The 19,918-nt window shown below is 49.3% G+C and overlaps 1 protein-coding gene across 1 annotated transcript in view; it reads left to right on the top strand.

The window, feature by feature from the left end:
* Positions 1-223: 223 nt before the first annotated feature.
* The window catches only part of COL15A1 (collagen type XV alpha 1 chain), a 107,516-nt gene continuing 87,821 nt past the window's right edge, over positions 224-19,918 (top strand). The window contains exons 1-2 of the mRNA XM_055301945.1: positions 224-372; positions 450-535. Of these exons, the coding sequence (XP_055157920.1) occupies positions 362-372; positions 450-535 (97 nt within the window). The 5' untranslated portion in view covers positions 224-361. The remainder of the gene's footprint in view (positions 373-449; positions 536-19,918) is intronic.

The following is a 19,918-nucleotide window of genomic DNA, read 5'->3' as shown; positions in this document are numbered from 1 at the left end:
CGAGCCTCCCGGGCTGCCGGAAGGATCCCATTGGCTGGTGCACGGAGGGCGCTCGGCCCGCGGGGCAGCCCCGACCCCGACCGACGCCCGCTCCCCCGGGCGACCGCGGCGCGGGGCTGGCCCGAAGGTTACGTAAGGCCGGGGAGGGGGTGGGGGGGGTGGCGGCCGCGGCCCCGAGCGCGCCGTCGGGAAAGGGGCGTGGGGACCCCCGGGGCGTGAGCGCGGCGGAGTCGGGTTTCAGAGCGCGGGTGACTCAGGGGAGCCGCGAGGCCGCCCGCCCCGCTGCCCAGCGCCGCCTTTGTTCGCTGCAGGAAGGGCGAGCCGGGCGCACGGGGCCTTCGGGGGCGCGCGGGGCTGCGGGATGGCGCCAAGGTAGGACCCGCTCCCCCGCGCCCCGGGCCCGCGGCCCGCCCGCCCGCCTCACCTTCTGCCCCCGCCACCTCTTGCAGGAGGGACGCGCGCTCCTGGCGCCTGCTGTGGCTGCTCTGGGTCTCCGCGCTTCTCCCCGCGCTCACCCGGACCCGCTCGGCGACAGGTAAGCCCGGGCCTCGCGGGCACCGCTGCCCCGCGCCCTCGCCCCGCGCCCCCGCCCCGCGCCCCCCGGGCAGCTGCGCTCGGCGGCGGGCGTGCCTGCCCTGCGCTCCTCATTCCTGGACATAAAAGGGAGTCCTCGCCGCTCCGCGCCCCGGCGGTGCAGGGGGTGCGAGGGGGCGAGCCCGAGGCCCCGGCACGGGGGAGCGGGCGCGCCCTCGGGGCACGGTGCAGCGGGGCGCGGGCCCTCCGACCGCGGTGCACAGCCCCCCCCCCCGGCGCCCGCGCGCGGGCCGTGCACACAGGTGCGGGAGGTGACCACGGCGGGGACCCCCGGGGCCTGTGCCGCGCGAGAAATAACGGGACTGAACGAACCTCGATGCTGCTTCACTTAGCTCCAGGTTAGCTGCGGGAGTCCCCGTCCGCCCTCGCAGTGGCGCCCTGGGTGATGAGAAGAGCTAGGGGCGGGGAGCCAGGGGCCCCGGTCCCTCCTGTTCCCCGAGCCTCACCTTCCCCCACCAGCACCCAGAGGTGGGTGGATGACTGACGACTGTAGCCGGAGTTAAAGCACAGTTCGGTTAAGGGGTGTGTTCAGGCTGCTTGAATCGTTCGTTGGCTGAGTTAGGTGACCCGGCTCAGGGCAGGGAATTTCACCTCTCTGTGCCTCAGTTTCTTCATCCAAAAGAAAAAGGGGGGGGGGATAATTAGACCACCTTTCCTGGGGGATGCCGTGAAGATTTACAAGAGATATTAGAAATATCCAATGTTTCCACGCTGCGGCCCATGCAGGCACGAAGTAAGTGGTAGAATTTACGGGTGGATCTTTGCACTCCCGCGTTAGCAAGCAGTGCAGGCAGTTTGACAGCAGAGGACACTGAGGAGGAGAGACTTTTCAGAAGTGGCCTGTCCAAAAGGCGGGATCTGGGCTCCCATCCTTCCTCCCTCAGTCCTTTCTCCTTACCATTTTGCACGACTCTCTAGTCCCAGCAGTAGCCTCCCTCTCCTTTTGGTTTTAGAAAATCCGTACATAGCCTCAATAGAATAAGTGTGTGTGAGGAGGGGTAACAGCCTCTCTGTCCTTTTGAAGGAAACAGACCATTGAGGGTGGCCCAGGTTAACTCTTTGTGTGCCAGAGGAAGCCCGGGACAGCCTGGATCATTGTAACCTTGGGAGCAAGACCCAAACTCGCAGTGGCCACTTTTCCTGCCAGAGCCTCCGGCCTGGCATTTCTTGCAGATCAAAGGGCAGCTGGAGCACAGTATTGGCTGCTCAGCACCGTGGTCCATGTGGAAATGCTGCAGTTTGGCATGTGATATGGGGTATTGCCAGCTCAGTGGCAGAGGGCAGCTTCGTGTTTCCCGGTCTTTTGTGAATTTTGCTGCAACCCCCACCTCCCAAAGGAAGAAGATTCTGGGGAAAGAGACTTTGGTGTTTCTTTCTCCTCTTGTGTTTGAAGGCTGGACCCCTCGATGTCAAGTCAGTTGTTAGAAACAACACAGAGGATGTCCTGTTCCCATCCATAACGTAAAAGGGGAGTGCCAGGAAACCCTCAGAAGCTGAAAAGGGCAAGGAAAGGGCCATTTGCAACTGATGGGTATTCAGCGTCCCTCTGGGCCTCTGCAGAGACTTCCTAGACGTGTGAAACATCCTCCTGCAAACCAGATTTTGCGGGCAGTTTAATCATGCTCACGCTTATAAACAAATCACTTTCTGCATTCAGGCAGAGGTGTGAGCAGGTCCAGGTTACATTTATCCAGTCCTCAAAATTGCCCCCGGAGGCAGGCACTGGAGCTGTTTATGTGTCTGTGCTTCAATAAGGAAACCACTTCCCAAAGTCTCCAGGCTCCCCAGGCACTGAGGGTTTCCTGGCCCACCCGGCTTAAAGAGACCCTTGTCCATGGGACCCTGTCCCCCACGCCGATCCTCATGCCCCTGATGCATCACGGCCCAGCTAGTAAAGTTACAGTGTCATTGGAATACCTACTATGCAGATAAGGAGGTTGTTTTGGAGGCGGGGAAAAGTGGCTCCACAAGTAATTTGTTCCTGCTAAGAAAATCCTTATATGTGCAAATATTTACTTTCCTTTCAACTGTTTTACTGTGAAATATAACATCCATTCAGAAAAGTGCACACAGAAAGTACAGCCCAATGGTTTATAACGGAGCAAACACCCCTATAACCCAGGCAGAGAAATAGGCTAGCCCCAGAAGCTCTCCTGTGTGCCCCTTGGATGCGATCATGCCCTCCCTACCCTCAGAGGTAACCATCACCTTGACTTTTATGTTAACTTCTTCCTTACTTTTTAGGAATAACTTTAGTACCTAAGCGTTCATCCTCAAATTCTACAGTTTCATTTGACTTGCGTTTGAACTTTATACATGGCGTCTTTCACTGAATATTAAGTTTTGAGATTCATTTATGCTGTTGCATGTGGGCTGTAGCGAATCCATCTTTGTTGCTGTATAGTTTTCCACTGTATTGATGTGCTATACATTATCTATTTTTCTCCAACAACATTTGAGTCATTTCCATTTTGGCAGACATAGCAGAGTGTTTCTGCACGTTCTCGTACATGTGCATGTATTCTGGTAGATTCTATATCTAGGGGTGGAGTGCTGGGAGACAGCGTGCACAGATCCTCCAACTGAACACACAGTGCCAGCCCAGCCTACTCTATGGTTGTACTGAGGTGCACGGTCATCAGCGTGGCATAAGAGCCCCCATTTCTTCAAATTCCCACCAGCACTCAGTCTTGTCGCTGGACTGAATTTCAGTCCTTCTAATGAATACATAGTAGAATTTAACTATAGTGTTAATATATTTTCCTATTATTTTTCTCAAAGATTTTATTTATTTATTTCAGAGAGAGAGAGAGAGAACAAGTAGGCAGAGCAGCAAGCAGAGAGAGAGAAGCAGACTCCCCACTGATAGGGAGCTGGATGTGGGGGGGTTGATCCCAGGACCCTGAGATCATGACCTGAGCTGAAGGCAGACATTTAACCAACTGAACCACCCAGGTGCCCCTATTTTCCTGATTATTAAGTTGATTACCTTTTCAAATGTTTATTGGACATCTGGTGGTTATCCTGGTTGCCTTTTTTTTTTTAAATGAGATTTTTCTTTTTTAGATTTTATTTATTTATTCGAAAGAGAGAGAGAGAGAGAGAGAGAGAGAGAGAGGCAGAGACACAGTCAGAGGGAGAAGCAGGCTCCATGCAGGGAGCCTGATGTGGGACTCGATCCCCGGACTCCAGGATCATGCCCTGGGCTGAAGGCAGGTGCTAAAATGCTGAGCTACCCAGGGATCCCCACTTTTTTTTTTTTTTTTACCGAGGTGAAACCCACATAACATAGAGCTAGCCACCTCCATGTGTACAATTCGGTGGCAGTTCATACATTCATGCTGTGGTACAGCCGTCTCCTCTGTTGAGTTCCAAAACATCTTCATCACTCTAAAGAGTGAAAAGCCTTATTCCCATTAAGTGGTCACTCGCCATTACTCCCATGCTCACCCCACCAGCTCCTGGCAGGCGCTCAATGGCCCTCCATCTCTGTGGATTTGCCTATTCTGACTGTTCCATAAAATGGCATCATATACCCTGTACCTTTTGTGTCTGGCTTCTTTCACGTAGCATGATGTTTTAGAGGGTCCTCCATGTTGTAGTGTGTGCCAGGACTTCATTCTTTTTTTATGGCTGAATATTTCACTGCATGGATATACCATAATTCGTCTATCCATTTTTCCATTGATGGGGACACTGGGGTTGTTTCCTCCTCTTAGCTCTCATGAACAGTGCTGCTGTGAACATTTGTGTATAAGAATTTGAGTCCTTGTTTTACTTATTTTGGGTATATACCCAGTGGAACAGCTGGGTCATGTGGTCATTTCATGTGTAGGTTTTATAGAAACTCCCAAACTCTTTTCCACAGTGGCTGTACCATTCCACATCCCCATCAGCAGGGTACAAAGGCTCTGATTGTTCCACGTCTCTGTCAACACTTCTGACTTTCCATTTTTACAATTATAGTTATCTTAGTGGGTGTGAAGTGGTCTCTCCTTGTTATTTTGATTTGCATTTCCCTAATGACTAATGCCGTTGAGCATCTTTTTACATGCTTCTTGGCCATTTGCAGATCTTCTTTGAGGCAAATCTGAACACTAAGCAGAGCCAGTTTGAGTTTTTCCTCTAACCTTTTCACTCTTCTTGCTCATGGCTGTCTGATGTGCTTTCCTGAAGGAGAGAGAAGTGGCGAGGAGTCACACTTTAGATTTTCTCTCTCTAGCCTCTGGCCTTTCCTGTGTCCTGGCCTTAGTGAGCTACTGTTGCTCACATACCATTGGAGGTTGTGATGAAGATAAATGATTGTAATATTTTTTTATTTTTATTTTTTAAAAAGATTTTATTTATTTATTCATGAGAGGCACAGAGAGAGAGGCAGGGACATCGGCAGAGGGAGAACCAGGCTCCCTGTGGGGAGCCTGATGCAGGACTTGATCCCAGGATCACGACCTGAGCCAAAGGCAGACGCTCAACCACTGAGCCACCCAGGTGCCCCTGTAGTGTTTTAATTACTGGGTAAACTTTTTGGTTTTGTATAAAGTAGGGAATGCCTGTGGTCGCATCATGTGTTGCCTGTGTGTTTTACAGCAGAGTGCACACTGACAATTCCTGGCACACTGAACCACTCACAGCTCTTGGTGTACCGTAGGGATTTTGTAGTTCCTTTGACTTTGCACAAGATGTGAACTCATCTCCCTGTCTAGAGTACACTTCCTTGCCTTTCTGTTTCTTTTTGAGGACTAGTGCTACTTACCAGCCTAAATGGCACCCTGGCAGGGCCACTTTGAGGGTGTGGGTCATGCCTCACTTGTCCAGAAGTTGGCCACTAGGACTTCAGCTGTTTTGTCATTATTGTCAACAGTGCTGCTGAGACCATCTTCTGACAAAAGGCCTTTGTTTTCCTTTTGGATTATTATTATTTGGACTAGATTACCTCACACAGACTTGCCCATCAAGGGACAGAAGTAGTTGGATAGTTCTTATGTATTTAGATGGATCTCTCTTAGATACAAATTTAATCATTCTCATTTTAATTGCTCTCACTGGGTTCTTCTTGCTGTACTTAAGCAGAAGCATGCCCCTTATTGACTTGGGCTCACACCAAATCACTGGTAGCTTGTGGAGTAAGATATGGGATGACTCACCCTGTGCCTCCGCATAGGCGGGTCGCTCTTTGAGAATACCTTTCTCCTTGTCCACCTGGCAACCCACTATTCATCCTTTAAGCATTCTCTCTGGGAAGCCCTCCTCCGCCAGGCATGTTGGGTGTCTTTCTTTTGGGCTGTCTATCAACTCATCCTTCAGTCACAGGCCTTCTCAGACTGGATTGTGACCAGTGATGATTTGTCTGCCTTCCCTACCACACGGGAAGCTCCAAGAGACAGGGACTGGGCCTTTCCAACTCTGAATCCCAGAACCTATCCCAGGGCCTGGCCGTGTGGGCACTCAGTAAACTCTGTCAATGAATCAAAGAGGGAATGAATGGGTAGGTCCAGCTTGTGGTCTGGAGAGAATGTGCCAATTTACCATGTCAATGGTAATTGTAATTCGTCTCTGTTCTTCCACAGCTCTGCCAACCGTGGGGTGACCATGGCTGAGTAATGAGGGTACATTATGGGACTCTTAGGTTTTTTTCCTTCAGTAACTTTAATAACTAGTTAGGAATTTATGCCAATGTTATTTTGTTCTTTATCTTTTTTCATTATATGTAATTGCAGAAACAATTTATTGTCTAGCTTATCCCCTCTCATCTTATTAGTGATGGCCTATATTTTGTCAAAAGCTGTAGATTTATCTTCTCTCTGCTAGTTAAATATTGAGTTTTTTTCAAGGTTTTTTTGAATGTCTACAGCTTGACCTACTTAAAAAGGACCATAAATTAGGTTAATTACATAGATTACATAGCATGTAATCTAAAGCCATGTTTTTTCAAAGTGGTATACCTAGGATTCCCCAAAATACTAATTAAGATGTGAGTGATTTACCCATCATTGTGTTGCTTCTGGTTATCATATAAATTATTTTTCTTTAATGATACAAAATCTCTACTATTGGTCCCTTCTTGTGCCTATGTGTATGCATGTTTTTAAAAATCTCACATAGGGGCAGCCCGGGTGGCTCAGTGGTTTAGCACTGCCTTCAGCCCAGGGTGTGATCCTGGAGTCCTGGGATCGAGTCCCACGTTGGGCTCCCTGCATGGAGCCTGCTTCTCCCTCTGCCTGTGTCTCTGCCTCTTTTTCTGTGTGTCTCATGAATAAATAAATAAAATCTTAAAAAAAAAAATCTCACATGGTCTTGATAATCATTGCATTGTAATATGTTCCAAAATCTGGCAAGGAAAGTCACTCCTGTCTTGTTTATTAGGCCATATACTTTTTTCTTATGATATGATTGGGTGCTGGGGATGTTGGCATGCTGGTGGGTGAGTGAGGGTTATCAAAAGAGAGGAAATCTTACAATAAGATTCAGTTGAAGACACTAATGTGCAATAAGAAGAATGGATGAGCAAATAAGGTTTCAAATTCAAAGAAGATTATGGGTCTTGAGCTATTGCTGTTGACACAAAGCCCAGGGGAGCAGAGATGCATCAGAAGTGTTGGGAGGAGCAAGTTTGTTGACTAAACCACCTTCCTCTGCTCCGCCCCAACTCAAGAGAGAAAAAGTCTAGGGTTGAGCAGAACCTGGGAGAAGGTCCAGACCTGTTATTGGGTAAGCTTTAATGAGGGAAACATGAGACCAAGGTCACCTAATGAGCACATCCCACCTCTTATCTCCATCAGAACTCAACCCAATTCAATTCAACTCAACCCAATGCAACCCAACCCAGCCCAACCCAATTTTATCCAATCCAGTTCATTTTGCACTTGTTGCATGGCATGGATGACTTGAAGGATTGGAAAGGGAAGAAAACTATTTTGAGGGTCCTGGTATCTCCCTTAAATGAGCAGGACCCCTGACTGCAAGTATTGAGAGAGCCCATTCCTGGGTTTAGGGCAACGTGGCTAGAGTCTGATTTAAAGGGAGCAGCCTTGCCTTAAGCATCTCTAGGAGTCACCCTTCCGTCACTGAGGGACTTAAATGGGCCCAGCTTCAAAGCCCTCTCTTTTAAGGGCTTTTTCAACTAGTCTCTCCATAAAGTGAACATCTGTTGAAGTCTTTGAAAAACTGTCTGCCAGCCCGGGTGGCTCAGCGGTTTAGCACCCCCTTCATCCCAGAGTGTGATCCTGGAGGCCTGGGACTGAGTCCCACACTAGGCTCCCTGCATGGAAGCCTGCTTCTCCCTCTGCCTGTGTCTGTTCCTCTGTCTCTCTCTCTCTCTCTCTCTGTGTGTCCCTCATGAATAAATAAATAAAATCCTAAAATAAAATAAAAAAAAACTGTCTGCCCTATTCCGTATTCTAGCTACAATATAGATGTATAAATTTATAGATATATAGATTTCTATCTTCTTCCCATATTCCCTGACTGTCTGCTCTCACTGAGGCCCTCTGAGGTGGGTGGTGGGTGACTAAGAAGATACACTGGATTGAGTGCCCATCCTAGAGGGACAGTGCCCATCCTAGAGGGACTCACAGTTCAGTAGGTGAGACCAGTGTGCAGCGGCTGGTTTAAATGCTAGGGAGCTTATCCTGTGTGTCCTAATGCAGGTGCAAGCAAACCGTGGCACTACCAAAGTAGGGATGTCTATTTCCACCAGAAGATGGGGGAGGCAGGGGGAGGGAAGCAGGCTTTGAAGGAGGAGATTTATTTTGTTCAATTGCATTTAAAAATTGATAGAAAAAATAACAGTTATTGTAAAAATCTAGGGGGAGAAGGAGTTTACAAATGCCACATATTATCTCCAGACTCAGAGATAAATGCTGTTGACATTTGTGGACATTTTTCAAAGTTATTTGCCTAAATATGCACATGCATTATAAAAAGAATAGATCATTCTGTACAGTGTTTTGTTGCTTGGCATTTTTTTCCTTAATAATCATCTAAACACTTCCTCTGGAACACTAAATATTGTTCCCTAACATCCTTTGTAACGAAAGTAGTATTTCGTTGTATGTACATCCCTTAAGTAGACTAGTCCCCTTTTATGCCTTTAGACAGCGTCTGGTTGTTTGCTCGCATAAACACTATCGTGATGACCCTAGTCTTGTAGCTCTGTATTTGACCTTTTCTGTAGTTATCCCCTAGCACAAATTCCTGAAGCACAATGTTGGCTCTAGTGCATGCCCATTTTTTAAAGCTTCTCTAGTGATTTCTACTCCCTGCAACAGCATACAAGAACTAGCTCACCCCACCCTTATCCACTGCTGCTCTTTCTCTAATCCAAAGGGAAAAAGTGAACAGCAGGTATAGGGACAGTGCTGCATGACTGTCCCATATTGTCCTTAGCTGAATGGAGTCGTGAATCCTTCCTCCCTTTTCCCTTCGCGCTTCATTCATTTATTCATTTTGCACATGCCTTGTAAGGGCTGAAGAAGAGGATCTTTCAGGAAATTGGAGTTCCAGAGGTCAGGTCATAAGGACCTTGGTGGTTCTCAACCGTGGCTGCACCTTAGAGTCACTTGGAGATTCGGAATGAACCTGATGCCCAGCCTTCTCCACTTCCAAAATGCTGAGCTCATCCGGGGTGAGGTCTAGCCATTGGCAAGTTTTAAAAGCTCCTGGTGTGGTCCTACGGTGCAGCCAGGGAAGAGAACACCTGGTGCAGCCCAAAGGCCTCCTTTCAGATGTGGCGATCCCAAGTCCCATAGAGGAAAGTACCTGCCCATGGTTGCAACAGAGAAGAGGGACAGACCTGGCACTGGATCCCAGAGGGAGCTTCAGGGAGTAGAGTTTAGACAATGAGCTCTGGGAGCCTGGTTGTTGGGTTCAGATCTCAGCTCTGCTACTTCCCACTGAGTGACCTCTCTTTTCCTTATCCTTCCTGTAAATTGAGCCAGTGGTTCCTACTATGAAAGGTAAGGAAGTAAGCATTGGGCCTATAATTAGTGACTTTCTTCCTTCCCTGCTCCCACATCACTGCTGGTTCCCCGAGGGCAGGAACCCTTTTTTATTTATCCATGTTTCCTCAGCATCTGACATGGCACCAAGCGGACACAATGAGTATTTGAATACATTAATGAATGCATCATTCAAAGCCTGAGACTGTGGAGATCTAAGTGAAAACCCAGCATTATGAAGCCTTGACCATAGCAAAGCCTGTGTGTGCCTCCAGCCCTGCTGGAAAACCACCCGCAGCCATCTGCTGCAATGGATGGTGCAGGGACCAGAGTGAGGGGGAGAGCAGGGACTGGATATAACAGATAGGGTGGGGATAGAATGAATACATGTCACAAAAGGAAAATGAAGGTATGCTTTTTGGGTGCTGGTAAGTTACAACCATTCTAGAATAGAAATCCAGAGAGCCCAAAAGCTGGCGGACAAACTGAACTGAACCTAAATGCAATTTTTACAGCATCACACACAGAGCTCCATCTGAGGTTGGGTCAGCCAGCTGCATCTTCCCTCCCAGCCGTACATCTTACTGGCTGGCTTCTTCCAACTTTATTTTCAGCACATAGGTCTGTCTCCTTCCACCCTTCAATGCATCCCCCTACTGTGGCTAACAGTAGTCTTCTAGCTTCTTGCCACTCAGAAGTGCTTTGCAGACCAGCAGCATCAGCAGCACCTGGGGACTTAGGTAAAAATCATCATCTCCAGTCCCACCCATAGACCCAGTAAATCAGAATCTGCCTTTTAACAAGATCCCTGGTGATTCGTGTCCACATTACAGTTTGAGCATCACTGTAAAACCAGCTCTGATCATGTCACCCCTGCTTAGAATCCTTTCTCATCTTCTCTTGCTAACCACCCATGGCAGGTGGTCATGGCTCTCTGAAGGCTTCCCCATCTTAATCTCCAGCGCCTGTGAATATGTCAGGTCACACGGTGTAGGAGAACTAAGGTAGTAGATGCAATTCAGGTTGTTAATCAGCTGACCTTAAAAGAGGGTGAGGATCCTGAATTACCCAGGTGGGTCCAACATAATCACAAGGGTCCTGCAGAGTAGAAGCAGTGGCAGGAGAGGAGATCAGAGAGATGCGACATGGGAAGATCTTGACTGGCCTTCTTTGCTGGTGTTGAAGACGCAGGAAGGGACCGTGAGCCAAGGAACACAGGTGGCCTCTAGAATCTGGGAAAGGCAATAAATGGATTTTCCCTTAAATCTTCCGGAAAGGAGCACAGTCTGTTGATACCTTTTTATCCACACAAGACCTGTATTGCACTTCTAACCTGCAGAACTATGAGATTATAAGTTTTTAAAAAATATTTATTTATTTATGAGAGACACAGAGAGGCAGAGACACAGGCAGAGGGAGAAGCCAGCTCCCTGTGGGGAGCCTGATGCGGACTCAATCCCAGGACCCTGGGATCACACCCCAAGCCAAAGGCAGCTTCTCAATAACTGAGCCATCCAGGTGTCCCAAGCTTTTTTTTTTTTTTTCTTAGTATAAGTTACTGAGTTTGTGGTGATTTGTTACAGCAGCCATAGACAATGATGACAACACTTCTTAGCATGGCATTTGAGACCCTTGACATCCCACTAATGTGCTGTTTTGGCCTTGTCTCCCAGAATATCCCTCCTCACTGTCTGATCTCAAACAGCACAGCCTCCAAAGTGGTTGGAGTCTGGGGGAGGGCCACCTCAAGAGTCTAAACTGGGAACATTCTCCCCTAGATCCTCAGTACCTAGCACCATGCCTGGCCCCTGGCAGGTACTCCGGCAATGCTCGTGAAGTGAATCACCTGGTACATTCAGGTTACCATCTACCATGGAGGGGCTCCCCTGTCTTCAGGAGGCAAAGACGGCGATGATGTGGGGAGGCATGCTGCCCACAGGCTCAGCTTCGAGGGTTCCCTGTTCTTTTGTCTTGGACAGATCTCTTTTTGGGCCTCAGCTTCCCATCTGAGAAGTGAAGGGGTTGGACCAGGTGAACTTTAAAAGCACTGTAGCATGAACATCCTAGCCTGGCTGAGTTCAGTTTGGCCAAACGTTGTGGCACTTGGGGGAAACGGTTGAACTCAGCAGCTCTCATCCCTGTTCGTCTGGTTGCTAGGCACATGCCTCACTATATCCCAGTCCACAAGTCAGGATGCAGAAACTGTGCCCGACAACTGTGTATTTGGCACAAAACAGAGACCACAGCTGCCCTCTCCCCCTGTCTAGTTAAAATGCCAAATCACTCACTCTCCCACAGAAAGAAAAAATGAGGGAGGGGGCAGAGAAACTATTTCTCACTGCAGAGTTTTTCCATGTGACACATTTTCTAATTTTACTTCAGATTTAACTGTCTAGAGTAGATGATTCCACGTCAGAATCTCCCCCCTCTTCTTCAAGAATGTAAACTTCCAGTTTAAGAAATGGAATGTTTTTGCTTGTTTCATATTTGCAAGTATGGGCTGATACCAAATTATAGCTGAATGTCTTCGTCCTCTCCGCTGGAGGAAGTTCTCTGAAATGCATAGCACTAACCTGGTGGGTGGACCCCTCGATTCTGGGCCTGGTTGTGGGAGCTTGACCAAGTCACTTCCACTTTGGGACTCAGATACTTACAGAGCAAGGACTGGAGAAGGCTGGCTCCCCATGGAGACCGTGTGGCCGGACTGGAAGAAGTGGTTGGTGGGTCCCATTGCTGAGAGTAGTTCTGTTTGAGACTCCATTGGCATTGTGTGCACCTGACCTTCCATCTGGACCAGCTGCTCTGTGTTGCTGACCCAGTGCATGAAGCGGCTGAGACATTGTTAGCACCTGGAAAAAATACTCAGTTTCTGTTTGAAAGAAATTGAGCTTACCCTTGCAATGCCTGTGGCATCCAATGTCCCGCTTCCCTCCCTGTGTCCACCCCCGGCCCCTTGGGGTTAGGCCTGTGTCCTGGCCTCCAGTGGATTGTTGTAGCAGCTCCCTGGCCAGTGGGACCTCTGTGTCTCCATTCCCAAGAACGCCCTGCAGGCAGAGTGACTTGTTGAAACACAGGTCCCATCATGTTAGGCCCCCTCCTGAACCCCTTACGTGCTTTCCATTACACCTTCAATTCCACTTTTCTTGGGCTGGGACTCAAGGCTGCTTGTCCCCTTCCCTCCCGCCTCCTGCCTTGGCTCCAGCCCCCCTGAACTACTTGCTGGTCTCTGAACTTTGAAGTATGTTCCCTTCACCCAGTCTTTGTGCCTTCCTGCAGGTTGGAATTCTCTCCGTGCCCTGCTAAAGTCCTCATTCGCCTTTTCTCCTTCATAGACTTATTATTCAATTTGGGCCTTTTTTTTTTTTAAGATTTATATATTTATGAGAGAGAGAGAGAGAGAGAGAGAGAGAGAGAGGCAGAGACATAGGCAGAGAGAAGCAGGCTCCTCACAGGAAGCCGGATGCAGGGCTGGATCCCAGGACCCCCAGGCTCATGCCCTGAGCCAAAGGCAGACGCCCAGCCGCTGAACCACCCAGGTGCCCATGAAATTGGGCCTTTGTAGCGTGGTGGTGAAGTGCTGGGACTGTGGGATCATACAGAGCTGGTTCAGTTTTAGGCTTTGCACGTACTGGCTGGTGATTTTGGATGGTTTACTAATCCTCTTATAGCCTCAGTTTCTTCATTTGTAGAGTGGGAGATAATAATACCCATCCATTGTAGAGTTCTCATGCTATAAGGTCAGGAGCTCATGCCCCCACGGCTCTTAGCGTAGCACTTGTACCTGCCTCATTCCATCAGGGCTCAGGATTTGTGTGCCGGCCCGTCTTGCCAAGGATGGGGAGGCCTGGACAAGGTCATTCATCTTTGGAATCATTGACCTTCTAGTAGAGGGAACCTAAGAAGCCATACTCTGTTGTGGGAAAAGTGAAATATAGCTAAGCAAGGACTTTGCAAGGGTGGATAGGTGGGTGGGATAGAATTAATCCTAAGGTTTCTGGCCTCAATAGACTTGGCCATCCTGCCTGTCATACCTGGTAGGTTTTTCTTTTTTCTTTCTTTCTTTTCTTTTCTTTTTTTAGAGAGGGAGGGTGTGAGAACAAAGAGCGAGGAAATCCCAAGCAGTTCCATGCCCAGCACAGAGCCCAATGCAGGGCTCAGTCCCACAACACTGAGATCGTGACCTGAGTCAAAAGTAAGAGTCAGACCCTTAACCAACTGAGCCACCCAGGTGCCCCAGGTTTTTCATTTGTTCATTTGTTCACTCACTATTACCGAATAAATAATTCATTGAGCTCTGGCTTTGTACAAGGCAATGTGGTATGTGCTGGGCATCAAATGATGAACAAGAGAGGCATGGTTCCCACCCCTTAGGGAGTCTACAATCTATGGGGGACATAGACACTAAATAAATAATTGTACAAAAACCCCTAAATATTTGTAAATGACAAACAAATGTCAAGAAGTACAGGGAGCTATGAAAGCACAGACCTGGGCATTCTGATCAGCACTAGGGTGTCAGGAGAGTCTCCATGAGGAGTGACATTTAGGGTGAGAAGTGAGGGGTGAATCTATTTAGCTGTGGGGTTGGTGGGTTTGAAGGGGAATGGAATCTTCCAGGTCAAGGGATCAGAATGAAGAGAGGGTAGAAAGAGCAGCCTGTGTGCAGCCTGAGCGTGGTGCGGGAGGGGAGGAGCCTGTGAGGAATCTCAGGTCGAAAGCAGACCCTCCATCCAGGAGCTGCTTTCCCAAGCCTGGCCCGTAGGTGAGCCTCTTGGCTTCCTTCTGTGTGTGGATGCCTTGTAGAGCTCACAGCCTAGGATCCATGGACTGGGGGCCTCCAGGTCCTGCCTCCTTGCCTGCTTGTGCCTCTACTGGCAGAGGGTGAATTGCTTCAGGGAGGAGGTACAGTGCATTTAAGAGACTCGCAGCGAAATGATAGGGGAGCAGGGTTGAGTGAGAGCCACCCAGAGCCTCAGCCACCCAGAGCCTGTTACAGCCGCCTCATCAGGAGGCCATGAATGTCACATGGGGAAAGGATTCTAAGAATTGCCCTCTGCACTTAGACTCCAGTTAGTCTTGGCTTTGAAAAGCTTCTTCCTGTCTGTGAAATGAACCCCTTCATTTCAGGCCCATCCAGAGCCAATGTTCTTCTTTTGATTTTTGTCTCTCTCTGGATCCCTGTATTCAGAATGTGCATCCATGAACACGACGCAGAGTTCTCTTGCCAGGGAACAGAAACAAGATCTTGTGGTAAAATAACTCTGGTGGGAAGCTTTTAGATGTGTTTGCACAGGAAAGCAACTTCTTTAGAGATGGTGGGATGTGGCTGATGCATTACCTCCTCCTGTCTGGGCCATTTCTTTAGAGACCTTCTCAGATTGGCTGTGCTCATGGCTCATGGCTCTTGACTGTGGCATGCAAAGTCACATTGTTTATTTCCTGCATCCATTTTACCCAGAGGTTGGTAACTTGGGGTGGGGAGTCTAGTAATAATTGGGGAATAATTTAGAACATTTTAAAAAAGATTTTATTCATTTATTTGACAGAGAGAGAGAGAGCAGGAGCAGGGGGAGCAGGAGGCAGAGGAGAGGGAGGACGAAGCTCCCCGCAGAGCAGGGAGCCCAGTGCAGGGCTCCATCCCAGGACTCGGGGATCATGACCTTAGCGGAAGGCAGATGCTTAACTGACAGAGCCACCCAGGCGCCCCGATTTGGAGTATTTTATACTAAAAGGAACAGCACACATGTATTATGGAGTGGAGTGCAAAAGTTGAGTTCTTTTAGAGTTAAAGCCAGAAGGCTTTAATTAAGTTTCTAAGCTCTGGGGAGCTCTTTGTCTAGACCCAGATCCTCAGACAGCATCCCCTCTCCCTGATGGTAGGAAGCTTAAGTGGAGATGATGTTATATATAGATTTGAGGTCCCCAACTTGTGGGGGAGGTTCAGAATTATTGCAGTGGGTGCCAAACCTAGTCTCGTATAAACATTTGCTCCATCTGCAGATATCTAGCACGCGTGTGTGCAGAAGGGGTTATTACCCTTTATTTTGGTGTTGACAAGATGAAGATCATTGCCTTCCAAAACTCTTGTACTAGAACTGTTAGTTCCATGAGGGAAGGAACTTGTCTGTCACTGCTGGATCCCCAGCACCCAGAATAGTGCCTGCCAGACAGCAGGTGCTCAGTGAATGCTGATTGAATGAATAGATGTGTGTGTGTGTGTGTGTGTGTGTGTGTGTGTGTGTTCATGGCGACAAGAAACTTTCCCCTCTCCATCTGCATTTACCTTTCTAGGAATGAGTGTGTGGGGCAGCATTAGCATGGGAAGGTTGGGTGGAATTCGAGAAATGCTGCTCATGCATATGCATCCGGGAGACTGGCCAGTCCCACTCAAGGTCCCGGATTCTAAGAACTGCCCTTTGGAGGCAGCCTCCTACCCAGTGTGGTCTGTGCCACATAGTGGCTCCCATGGGAGAGAAGGCACAGTTCACCGTTCTTGCACCTTGGAGAGCTGGGCTCCTGGGGCTCCCCTCTGAAAGGGCCTGAAGGTCCCCCAAACACCTTGCCTCCATCAAAACCCCCTGGGAGGAACCTGGAGGACCCAGAACAGGTGGGGCTTTCAGGATCATCTATTCTAGTTCTAAATTACAGACGGAAAGATGAGAGTCACACAGCTGGAATACAGAAGGCCCGGATCTGGGTCTTCTGATGTCCAGGTGGAGCATTGCACCGCCCTGAAATTCCCAAGCGCGCCTGACTGCAGATGTGTGGTTGGTGTCTGTCCCATCCCCAGGGACGTAGGAGGAGAGCCAGGGGCAGGAATTCACATAAGCTGAGGTCCCTTTTGTATGTGGCAGCGTGTGGTTAAAGCTGAGCTTTGGAAACATCAGATGGACTTCAAATCCCAATTCTAATTTTTCTGAGCTATGTGCCTTGGGCAGATGGCTCAGAAGGAGTGGTGGTCTTTTTGCCTGGATTGGGGTGGGGCTGGGTAGAGGTCCCACCTCCACCTCTGGGTCTGTGTGAGGCCTTCAGCAAGTAATGCTAAGGGAGTGCTCAGAGAGAGCGGGAGGCAGCAGGCCTTCTGTGGATGGGAGCTTTCCTCTACGCCTCATGCTGCTGCACAGAAGCATCTGTGGCCTCAACCCTAGAGATTCTGATTAAGGGGGCAGCCAGGCATCAGCGTTCCAAACCCCCCCCCCCGCCCCAGTGGTTCTGCCCGGGATGAGGAGCTCAGTTCTAGACCATACAGACCATGAAGACTGGTAAATCTCCAAGACTGGCAGTCCCAGGTGGTTGGTGCATGATAGTATTTATGAGTGAATGAATGAATGAATGAATGAGTGAATGAATGGATGGGCCAGGTGTGCTCCTGACATGGCCCTACACCATCACCCTGAGAGCTATGTCCAGACAAAAAAAAACTAATGCTTGGGAATGTTAAAGAACTGGCCCAAGGTCATGGGCTTGTAAGTGGTGGAGCTAGGACTCGCACGCAGGTCTGTCTGGCACCGAATCCCACGTCCTTTCCCCTGCACCTGTGGGGTGATGCTGGGCCTCCTGGGATCCCCTCTGATGTTACCCACAGTTTTGGGTTTCCAGGTAGGGGCCTCTCCTGGGTACTCCTCTTGGAAGCTCTGACTCTCCCTCATGTCACTCTGGAGGTGTGCTGCCCTCCCTCCAGCGAACATGTGGAGACCATCGAGCTGTACTTTCATCTCGACTGAACAAGAGTCAGCCTGTTGCAAAATATGACTCAGGTCACCATCTGTTCCATCTGTTCCAGCTGTTCGCTGAAACTCAGATCCCACCGCGGAGCCAAATGGGCTCTGGCGTCCAGCAGAGAGCAGGTCTCTGCACAGCGGAGCAGGACAGTGTGTAGGAAGAGGCAGTGTGTTTGGTAACAGCTGGAGGACAGTTTCTTAGGTGGCTTGTATCTGCCTGCACATCACTGTACATGCAATGGACCGCAGGCCCCCACTGCAGGCATGAGGGCAGTCATTCCCACATTGGGCCCCTACTGTATGCCAAGCACTGGCCGAAGTGCTTCCCACATCACACCTTCTTTAGGCTTTGGTGGGAGAGTGGCCTGGAGTGTAGACAGCTGTGGGCACATGCCATGCCGTGGGCGTGGGGGTGACTCCCATCGTCAGTCTGGGCCCTGATTTTCTCATCTTGGGGACACTGGACTGGTGTTTCCTGAGGTCCACTCCGGCTCTGAAGGCCTCCACCGGCCTTGGTGTGTGTAGGGAGATTTCATGGTGCCTGCTGAAGCTGTGAGCTCATTCCGGCGGCTGCTTCTCTGCCCTGGCTGAGTTCACACAAACTTGTCTGTTGGGACGCCCTGGGCTGTTCCCAGGGCAGCTTGATTTTGCCCAGGGTGTAACATGCCAAGTGCCCTGAGAAGCTGCAGGAAAGTATGTCTCCTGCTGTTGCCAAACTACCGCCTTCACCCCACATTCCAATTCACCAATTCCACCCTCTCCTTGGCAAGCGAAGGAAGGGGGCCTGGCTGCCAGGGGCAGCAGCTTAGGATGAGGTAGTGATGCCTCCTAAAATGGTCAGCTATGGCTTTCCTCAGAAACCTACTGAGGCTCCCTGTGGCCTGTTGGATTCATTTTTTATCCCCTTGGCTTGACAGTCAAGCCTTTCTGCAATCTAGCTCCTGTCTCCCACATGAAAAGGTGGTAAGAGTAGAAAGAGCTAGGAGAGGACCTCAGGTGACCCACATGCAAGTCCCATGTGGTCATCCATCCGCTCACCAGCTATGTGGCCTTCATCTGCAAAATGAGACAGCAGTGGTCCCCACCTTATCAAATTGTCCTGAGATTAAGTGAGCTAATGCATGTCACTTTCACATTTCTGTATTTCCCTGGATTTATAATGCTTTCCTTTCTGCTGTAATGCTGGAGGTTAAGGGTCCCTTGCTCCCCCAGAACCACTCACATGCTTCTTGTTTTCCTTACAGCCTGTGCCCTGCTCCCTCCACCATATTCACCTGTGCAAAGCCTTCCAGTTCAGGCCACCTGTAGCAGGGCTCTGTGTTGGAATTTTATCCCTCTACTAGGCTGAGAGCTACTCGGGGACCAGATACTGCATCCTTGCAATCTCCCAGAGTCCAGCCCAGAGCCAAATTTGGACAAGGTTAGCCCCTGGACACTGGTTGTAGGCAAGCCCAGAACCCTTGACTGAGACCAGGATAGCGTGAAAGGAAAGATCTTTCCAGGATCCATTCTCCCTTTGTGGTTGTGAAGCAGGAGAGCTAGGTTCTTGTCTTACAGAGTTGAAGAATAAATCTTGCAGACGAAGAAGAATGAGTAAAGCAATAGAGTTTTATTAAGCAAGGTTACAGAAAAAGCTCTCAGGAGTGAGAGGGGTCCCGACAGGGCTGCCACTGAGGGCCTTTAGGGTTGATCTTTTATTGAAAGCTAAGGGGGAACTTAAATCCTTTTAACATATTTATTGATAACACCAGAGTAAGGACCAGTGATAACACCTTTAACGGCTTACTTTCTTTTTAGGGTCTGGTAATTCTTTGTTGGTCAAAAGTAGCTGTTATAACAAGACCTTACCTCTGACACCTAGGACAGGATGGTCTGGTTTGTCCCCCTAACTCTGGTTTCCTTACACCTCTACATTTTTGGAATTTTAGTGATCCTGATCCTGTAGCCTCCTACTATCTCTCCCTACCTAACCCTACCTTACCCCACTTTATTGGGGCTGGGATCATGTAAATTATGGCTGAACTGAGGCCTGTAGATAGCAACTCTTTAAGATATTTTACCGACCAGTTGTCACCCATGCCAAAAATTTCAGGAAATACCTGAGGATATGCCTCACTTAGAGAAAGGCTTAGAAAGCTCCAGAATTGTTGTCTTGCAAGCCCCTCCCACCCAGTGCCTTACTTCCTGGGTGGGAGTGGGAGTGGGGGTGGGGGATACAGCCAGGATTAGGAATCTTTCCTTACTTCCCCCAGGACCTGGAAGTCTGTTCCATCCCATCCCATCTCACTTGTCCAGTGGCCCCAGTTCATGTCTGATAGCCAGACAGGTTATGGGCAGTTTCCCTGAGGCCTCCAGCCAAACTTCAAGACCCTACCAGCATGTAAGGGAGAAGGGGAGGCATGTGTTGCTCACATCCTCCACCCAGACCCTCAGTTCAGGAAGGGGGGAGGGTGGAGGCGGCTGGAATTTAGTCTGAAGTCTGAGAGGCCAGTGTGTTTAAGGGAGGCACTCCCAGCTCAGTCAGTGGGTGAGAGCCAAGAGCAGAGATTTTGCAGAAGATTGGTCATTCAAAGCCCTCTTGCTTAAGGGTCAGCCAAAAGGATGGAAGACTGCAGCCCTCACAAAAGTTAACATCAGGCCTTTGTGATATTATAATAATAATAATAT

This window comes from Nyctereutes procyonoides, unplaced genomic scaffold, assembly GCF_905146905.1.
Source record: "Nyctereutes procyonoides isolate TBG_1078 unplaced genomic scaffold, NYPRO_anot_genome, whole genome shotgun sequence".
NCBI lineage: Eukaryota > Metazoa > Chordata > Mammalia > Carnivora > Canidae > Nyctereutes > Nyctereutes procyonoides.
This window is presented reverse-complemented; position numbering and strand designations above follow the sequence as displayed.